We start from the raw sequence: 8,290 nt of genomic DNA, 5'->3' as shown, positions 1-8,290 counted from the left end.
AATTAAATTGAGTCGTATTCCTCTTTGTGATGTCTCAACTAAGTTGAGTCATTTCCTTTTTAACAAAAAATAAAACATTCAATCACTGTTACTTTATTCCACCATCTAGTTTACTCTCTTTATCTTTCCTACTTATTCATCTTTCCTACTCTTCAACATAATTTATTAATCTCCGTGCTCAGAATATTTGTCTCAACTTAGTTGGGACAGAGGGAGTACCAAACATGTGATTTTTTTTTCTTCCATTCTTGTTTCTTTTTTTCTTCTTTAGTTTCTTCTTCTTTCTTTTTTTCTTCATTTTCTTTTTTCTTTTTAGTATTTTATCTTCCTTTCTTTTTTCTTTTTTCTCCTTAGTAAATGTTTTTTTTTCTTTTCTCTTCTTTTTCTTCTTTCTTTTTAATGTTTTATACATATATCTAATTGTATTCATAATATAAATCAAGAACAAAACACCTAATTAAATTAATTATTTAAAGTAATTGAATCAATTGAATATTTTTTATTAATATATTTTATACTCATTATAGGATTGAAACTCCTACTATAATAGTTAAGGTCAATTTTGGTACTAAACATATGATCAAAATACGAATTTGGTCCAAAACATTCACTTTTTTAAAAAATAATTCCATAATAAATTAAATCCTTATCAGAGTGGTCCTTTTTTACGGTTCCGTAAAAAAACTAACGGTCATGCCACTGTGCAATTATCGTTGACCGTTAGTTTTTTTACGGAACCATAAAAAAGGACTATTTTGGCGGTATTTTCATTTGTTATGAACCCGTTTTTCAAAAAGTAAATGTTTTTGACCAAATTTGTAGTTTGGTCATATGTTTAGGACCAAAATTGACCTTTACATAATCTAAACCCTAATCCAGTCAAAATAGTTTAAACACCCCTTGACCGTCAATTTTAAACGGCGCCATCCAAAAAGGACTAAATCTGGCACATTTTCAATTGTGATGGATGAAATAATTTACAAGATAATGTTCTGGACCAAAATCGTAAAATCGTCATATGTTTAGGACCACGTTTGGCCTTTACTCGGAAGTCTACGGTTCGCTTTATGTGATTAATGCATGAATTGATTGTATTATGTGATATGTGATTAATTGCAAATGTTTAAGTATCAATTATATGCATATGATTATCATATTTATGTTTTCTCGAGTATGCTAGCTTTCTGTACACGTGTATATGTAAATCAAAGAATCATCTAGAATAGATCTTCTGCTGCAATTCCAAAAGTAGCCTTTTGCAACCGCGCAAAAAAGAACATGTTTGGGGTCTTGCAGCATGTTGAGCGTCTTCACGAAGGTCAGCTATCTCGAAAGATACCATCGGTGAGATAGTACCCATGTTGTAGCGTCGAGTGTTGGCCATGAAGAATATAGTCAATGATCATCTATTTAAAACATTGTTGAAGACGTCGGAGTAGTTGAGCATGTTGACATCATTGTTCAATCCGTAGATTCTGAAAACGCATGCCAAATCCACATATGGTAGTCGACGACTGCCTCTTGTACAATCGTTGGGTGACCGGCCTTGTAGCACAATCAAATGCTGTCAAGCATCTCGAGGAAGTTGGGTGTGCTTCGTGAAGATGAAGTAACTGTTGGCAATCGTTAGTGGTGGGTGTCCGAAGATATTTTGCTCTGAAGACGTCGCAAATGCCTCTGCAGAATTTTTTCAAGCATTCGTGGTCAATAGATTTGACAAGGTGCAAGTATTCGTAGAAACGATACATTTGCCCAGTATGAAGATGTCGGAGTGTAGATGTACACTTTTGCAGTGTCGTTAGACTTTACCGACCGATAGTTCTAGTCTTTCTTGGAAGTATTTGTCATGGATTGTCAATATATTTGCGGTCCGCAAAAATAACCCTCACCGCATGTGGAGACGGCGTTGAAAGTTAATCCCGAATGAGCCTTTAGGTTGCTTCATCCCGATCGTTATGAATTGTTACTATCGTGAGACATACTTGATTTGCACAACTGAGAACGAAATTTAGAGAGAAAATTGAGTGAGAGAGCTTTTGTTTTTATAAATGCGGTATTAGAGATGATTATAAAATGAATTAGAGTATATAAAAATAGAAATAAAATATAATTTAAAAATATATTTGAGAAAGTGACATAATTTTAAAATTATACTCCATCCGTCCACCATTTAAAGAACCATTTTGTCATTTTAGTTTGTCCACGATTTAAAGAATCATTTACATTTTCACTTTTGGTATATATTGATCTCACATTCCACTAATTTTTACACTAACAATCCATTATAAAACTAAGTATAAAAAATGGATCCTTCATTCTACTTAATTTCTCCTTATACGTTTCTTCATAAAGTCAAGCGATTCCTTAAAACTCGTGCTGAGTTATTAGGACTCTTACATAGTGGATGGGGGAGTAGTATATTAATTTTTGATATTTTCTAAAAAATCAAACAGTTATTAAAAAGAAGTTCATTCGTACCGGGGAGTGGACTACACGCGCACACCCAGAGACGCGTGGCGAGACAACCCGCGTTCCTCCCCCTTGGTGCGAGTCCTGCTGGGATTGAATGCATGAAACGCATCTCCCGTCTCGTCCCGCCGAAATGAGTTCATCCATCCGCGCTGTAGGTACTCTAAATCCAAACACCTACACTAGATGAATTAAATTATACATGAGGTGTACTTATAAAAGAGAGAGACTAAGAGTAGAGATGTACGAGACTAAGAGTTGTATCTAATCTCATTGAAAGAGAGAGATGTACGAGACTAAGAGTTGTATCTAATCTCATTGAATTGAGAAAAATGTCATTTAAATCATAATTTTCGGTTGACTTATAAAAGTAGCTAATTAAATTATAATTAAAATTTTGATAAAATTTATCGTTTAAATTATATTTTTTTGGTTAACTTTGCATAAAGCATTGTTCAAATATTATGATGATGGATTTTAGATATTTATTATGCAATTGACATTAATTTTCCCTTGAAGTTAGTTGTGGCAAATAATCATAATTAAAGATTAATAAACTCAAAATTATACCTCCTTTTTCCTAATAAAAATGAAACAATTGTCGTACTCCCTCCATAACAAGGAAAATGACTCATTTTTTAGGTAGCATTCGATTTTACTAGTTTATTTTATATATTGAGTATAGAGAATAATCTAAGAGAGAATAAATAAAATAAAAATAAATATACTTTTAGTTCTAGTAATACATTATTTTGATTGAGAAAAATAAAAAAAAGAAAGTACTGAAAATGAAACATTTCATCAGTAGGAACTAATATAATCTCTGCATACCACTGTATATAGAAAAATTTTGTGTAGCAAATGTTTCATATGTAGTGTGACATATAAATACAAGTAATTTGAGATGACAAATCTATAGATGTTAGGGCTTGCAACATCTGATTCTCTTTCTTGTTTGATATTTTGACCAAACCACCGACGACTTAGGCTTACTTCTTCAAAGTCATGTTCAAGAATTTCTGGTAATCAGTCCTTTTCCAATCTCTCTTTTTTTTCTTTTCCTAATATGAATTCGGTGACCTACCAATGAGTGAAACATGTTAGATGCCACGATTGTTGGATAATTCCCGATTTTTTCATATTTATCCGTGAAAAGAACGGTTTCAAGGCCAATCGTCCAGGAAGTTTTAGTCTCTGGTATCATAGAATTTTCGATTTCCTAACACGTAATTAGGATTATTTCCTTTTATTTTTTTTGTAATATTGATTCTCAACAAAATTATTATGATTACTGTTCTGTCTTTTTTTTTTTTTTTGCAGTTACAGTGTTTGTAATGTGAAATTTGTCCAATTTCAGCATTAGTATGAATATTTTCAAGTTAACTTACAGTGTTAATTTTGTTTGACATGTATTGATGATGTGTTTATTTATCCTCCATTTCTGTTAAGCTTTTTCAGTAATTTGTTAAGCAATAATATAGTAGATGGAGTAAGCAAAGCACACTGCTCTCTCTTCTTGCTTGATTCCTATCTGTTTTGTTGATTTATGTGGGCTGCAACTACATATTGAGATATAACTTTGATATGTCGGTTCTGTCTTCCTACAGGGGCTCTCAGGCCCGCCCCCAGGAAATGTCCACAAACTCATGGTATCCATCTTCCGTCATTAGTTCATCCAGCTCCTCACGCCCTACAACGCCTGGATCCAGTACCTCTAGCAGCTTTGGTGTATCGAGACCGACTGACCGACCAAATTCTTCGTCAAATGTTTCACCTGCAGAGGCCGCCGGCATCATTGCTATGCTAAAAGATAAGAGGTGACCACTAGTTTTCTATTTATTTTCATAATATGTTCTAGGTCCCTTGTTGTGACCTTAACCCTTACGATGACTTTGGAGGAGCATCCTATTTTTGATCGAAGATATTATGTTGCTTTTCGAATTTGGCACGTGTATGAGCTACTTGCAAAGAATGCATACAAATGTAACTCTAATATACAAATGTTAATGAGTGCTTTAAATTTATACCCCGGGAAAGTTTCTCATTGTTATCTTTGTTGCCTAACATTGTCAGTGTTGATGAACTTAGAAAGCTTCTATCAGACAAGGATGCGTATCAAAATCTGTTGCATTCACTGGAACCTGTCAAAACACAAAATAGGGTGAGTGGCAGATTTTTTTTTTCTAATGCCAAATTCTATATGTATTAAACCATGCTTTCTATTTACTCATCAGGTCAGAGATGAACTCAGGAATGAAACACTGCAGCTAGCAAGTAAGTTTTCTGTTCTTCATAATTTTCACTACCATTTTCGAGTTATATAGTAGTACTAAATAAAATTAATTCTCATGAGTCCAGGAGAGAATCTCGAAAAGGAACCACGTATAATGGAGCTAAGGAATCAGGTAAACTTTATTATCATACATTGTGTTCACCATCGAAGGGAACAGTATTTACCTATTTGGTTTGTGAATTTAGTGCAGAATAATCCGAACTACAGAGTTGGCTGCTGCTCAAGAAAAATTTCATGAACTAGAAAGAAAAAAGGACGAAAATCTCAAGTACTATTCTCCCTCATCACTCATCCATCGGCTCCAAGGTACTCTACACAATTGAGTTTCATCTGCCTTTCTTTTTCGCTTTATGCGTACGACATTGATATTTCATTTATTGGTCATCATCGTCAACAATTTACTTCACATCACGCATGCCTTTCAGGTGCCTCAGGTCTTTACTAAGTTCCTCACTAGGGGATAGTTATCTTAGTTGGCTTTATAAAGCAGAGCAGTCGATGTTCGATTCTTTCTTGAAATATTTATATTAATGCATTAAACAGAGTCGTTATTGTAACTATCTCAGATGCGATGATTAAGACAGAAGAGGAGTCTGAGGCCCTGCACCGGCAGCTCCTTGATAGAGAAGTCGATCTTTCAGCCTTTGTACAGAAATACAAGAAGATGAGGCATACTTATCATAAACGCACTCTTACCCACCTCGCCGCGAAGACTTGTGCAACCAGCTGAGCAAACGCTTCGTTTAGGAAGGTGTACACAATTGTTCTATTATTGTAATATAATTGCTGTTTTCCTATGAATTTTAAATGGTGCAAACAGACTTATTAATAGTTGAAAGAATTTGGAATTTGATCTATTGTATCTGCCAAATAGTCTGTAAAATTGGATATTGAACTTGGTACATAATCATAATAAGATGATTTGAAAGATCATGATTATAAAAGAAAAACATGATTAAATACATTAGTAGTTGTTCTGTTCGGAATCATCTTGATCATTTGTATCAGGATCATCGCACATGGGAGTGGTGTAGTAGAACGAGCCAAGCGCGTATTTAAGAATGTCCCTGTACACGACATTGGGGCGGTGGAGCTTGACCCCAGTCTTGCCACCGGCGAAGTTGGTTGCCACGTTGCAGACAGGGTCCGGCGACGACACAAGCCTCACATAGCAGTTTTGCGGGTTCAACTTCTTTCCGTTTACATATTTATTACAAGCAACGTCGAAGTTTCCGGCTTCGTCGGTCAAGTCACTGGCGTATTGCACCACCCTGCTCCTCTCGTCCAAGCACGTCACCGACACTTTGGACCCTACAATCAAAACACACATACATTTTATTTTCTAATTTTGTTTTGTGAGTTAACGAAGAAAGTGAAAAAAGTAGAGATGATTTTGTTTCCCATTTAAGAAACATTCCATTTTTAATGTACCTTGGATGGGGTTGGCGCCATTGACCCATTCATTCCACCCCTCGCCGCACTCCTGGCAGAGCACGCTTCCAGTGACGTGGAAGATGTCGCACTCCGGGGTCGCGGTGGTGGTGGCGGTGGCCAGGAGTAGCAGGGCTGCTGCGACTGTGAAGAGAATGTGTGCTCCCATTTTTATGCTTTTGCTTATACTTGTGTTGTTGGAATGAATGAATAAATTGGAGTGAATTGTGTTGTGCATATATATATATATATAATAGAGTGAGTAGAAGAATCGTCGTCGTATATCTTGTGGGAAGGCACTAACTATGACGTGCTTCCCATAAACTTGTTTCTTGACTATAGTTTATAATTCATAGGCACTGCATTAATTAATACTACTAATTCATAAACCCTCCTTAATCATATGAATGGATAGTCAAACCTCTGTATTTATATTACGAGACAACATTTTTCTATGTGCAGTTAAGATATCAATTTTGATCTATAATATTTGAAACTATTTCTTGAAGACGATTAACTTTAATATAATACTTTTTTACTATTTCAAATTTTTTTGAAATACTCTCAAATCTATTAAGGGTATTTTAATCTATTTATTCTCTTTTTTTTATAAAAATATTTAATTTATCTCTTAATTTGTTTAGGCCCTTTGTTAAAAGAGAGATGGAAAAAATTGGGAAGAAAAGAGAAGAAAAAGAAAAAAAATTAAGAGAGATACATTAAACATTTATTTTTAATAAAGAAAGGAGATCAAATAGCTGAAATGTCATTTTGGGCTTTAAGAATATTTTCGTTCAAAAAAGTTTAAAACACTGAAAAAAAGATATTACATCAAAGTTAATAGACCTGAAAAGATATTTTCAAATGTTACGAACTAAAATTGATATCTTGGCAAAGTTCGCTAACAAAAAAAATTCTTTCTTATATTATTATTCCCAAGTTTGGATTAGGACGTAATTTCTAAAAAATCCTTGCCATCTTTGTGCTCTCAGTTCTCACAATATTTAGGTTTGTTTTTTAAGTTGGTAAAAATTAAACAAATACGAGCGTTTTTTTTTCCAACATGCCTCATTGAAGCTTATGAAGACCTCGGTCCGAAGCAGTAGCGAAGCCAGAATTTTTATGATGGGGTGATCAAGCCACTTAATAGCCATAGGGTTCATTCGATGTCGGTGACGTCGAAAGTTCGAAATAATTAATATATAATATTTTCAATTTTATCTAATAATAATATAGATGAAAATGAATTTTCTGAAGTGACAAAGATTTAAATTTAACATAATTTGTGGTGTAAAAGGGAAAAAATCGAAATTATGTTCCAAAATATAGAAAGTAGATAGAATTGAATATACACATTATAGTATTAGGGAGTGATCAATTGCTAAGTCATCATTTAATTGCTAACTACAACTACAATTTGCCACGTGTAATTTTTGTTTTTATTAATTAAATCGAAAAAGATAAAAAAAAACTACCAAATTAGGGTTTTGGATGAAAATGTCAATATAGTGTTCGAAAATATGAACATAGTGCTTTGAGAATGTCAACACAATGCTTTGAGAATGTTAACACATTGCTTATATTCACATTCTACATGTATTATATTGACATATTTTATATAGTATGTTGACATTTCTGCTTGTACGAAAAAATTAAAAATTTTCAAAAATTTTGACGTCGGAACATATGCATGTATAATATCGTTCGAATCCCTTATGAAATTATCTTTAATATGATATATGTTATATGAATTTAAAGTTTTTGGATTTCTTTTAAAAGTTAGTTATAACTAAACATGTAGTTAATTGACATTAATATCCCTATTGATATTTTTTGGAATTAATTATATAGTCTTATTGACGATTTTCGTTGATCGTATTGACATTTAGGGATTAATGATCTAAGCCCTTAATTTGAATATCTAATGGCTATTATTTAGTTGTAGTTAGCAATTAAGTTATTAGTTAGCAATATAACACTCCCCTTATAATATTATTATAAAGAAAAGAGGAAAAAAGACTAGCTTAAGAGAAAAAATAAAAATTATGTTCCAAAAAATAGAAAATGGAGAGAATTGATTATACACATTATATTGCA

General features: G+C 33.3%; 2 protein-coding genes across 5 annotated transcripts; one reads left to right on the top strand and one right to left on the bottom strand.

Moving 5' to 3' along the window:
* Positions 1-3,352: 3,352 nt before the first annotated feature.
* On the top strand, positions 3,353-5,901 carry LOC125198205 (vacuolar protein-sorting-associated protein 37 homolog 1-like). 4 transcript variants are annotated; one of them, XM_048096609.1, is made up of 8 exons: positions 3,353-3,491; positions 4,077-4,286; positions 4,543-4,630; positions 4,704-4,743; positions 4,828-4,874; positions 4,948-5,068; positions 5,329-5,513; positions 5,771-5,901. In XM_048096609.1, the coding sequence occupies exons 1-7, from the start codon at positions 3,475-3,477 to the stop codon at positions 5,490-5,492; spliced, it is 687 nt and encodes a 228-aa protein (XP_047952566.1). In that variant the 5' UTR covers positions 3,353-3,474; the 3' UTR covers positions 5,493-5,513; positions 5,771-5,901. The 4 variants fall into 4 exon arrangements, with proteins under 4 accessions (XP_047952566.1, XP_047952565.1, XP_047952567.1 ...); XM_048096608.1 differs by lacking the exon at positions 5,771-5,901 and having other exon boundaries at positions 5,329-5,619; XM_048096610.1 differs by lacking the exons at positions 3,353-3,491; positions 5,771-5,901 and adding an exon at positions 3,511-3,666 and having other exon boundaries at positions 5,329-5,619.
* On the bottom strand, positions 5,625-6,362 carry LOC125198206 (pistil-specific extensin-like protein). Its single transcript, XM_048096612.1, has 2 exons — positions 6,194-6,362; positions 5,625-6,073 (listed from the first exon to the last, which is right to left on the bottom strand). The coding sequence occupies exons 1-2, from the start codon at positions 6,360-6,362 to the stop codon at positions 5,727-5,729; spliced, it is 516 nt and encodes a 171-aa protein (XP_047952569.1). The 3' UTR covers positions 5,625-5,726.
* Positions 6,363-8,290: the final 1,928 nt, after the last annotated feature.

Source organism: Salvia hispanica, unplaced genomic scaffold, assembly GCF_023119035.1.
Source record: "Salvia hispanica cultivar TCC Black 2014 unplaced genomic scaffold, UniMelb_Shisp_WGS_1.0 HiC_scaffold_1280, whole genome shotgun sequence".
NCBI lineage: Eukaryota > Viridiplantae > Streptophyta > Magnoliopsida > Lamiales > Lamiaceae > Salvia > Salvia hispanica.
This window is presented reverse-complemented; position numbering and strand designations above follow the sequence as displayed.

Bases quoted from the DNA above. Each gene is read 5' to 3' on its own strand.
- LOC125198205 (XM_048096609.1), top strand. The intron at 4,631-4,703 runs GTGAGTGGCAGA...TTTACTCATCAG, and splicing joins CTGTCAAAACACAAAATAGG to GTCAGAGATGAACTCAGGAA. The intron at 4,875-4,947 runs GTAAACTTTATT...TTGTGAATTTAG, and splicing joins TAATGGAGCTAAGGAATCAG to TGCAGAATAATCCGAACTAC.
- LOC125198206 (XM_048096612.1), bottom strand. From the start codon at position 6,362: ATGGGAGCACACATTCTCTTCACAGTCGCAGCAGCCCTGCTACTCCTG. The intron at 6,074-6,193 runs GTACATTAAAAA...TTTTGATTGTAG, and splicing joins TGGCGCCAACCCCATCCAAG to GGTCCAAAGTGTCGGTGACG.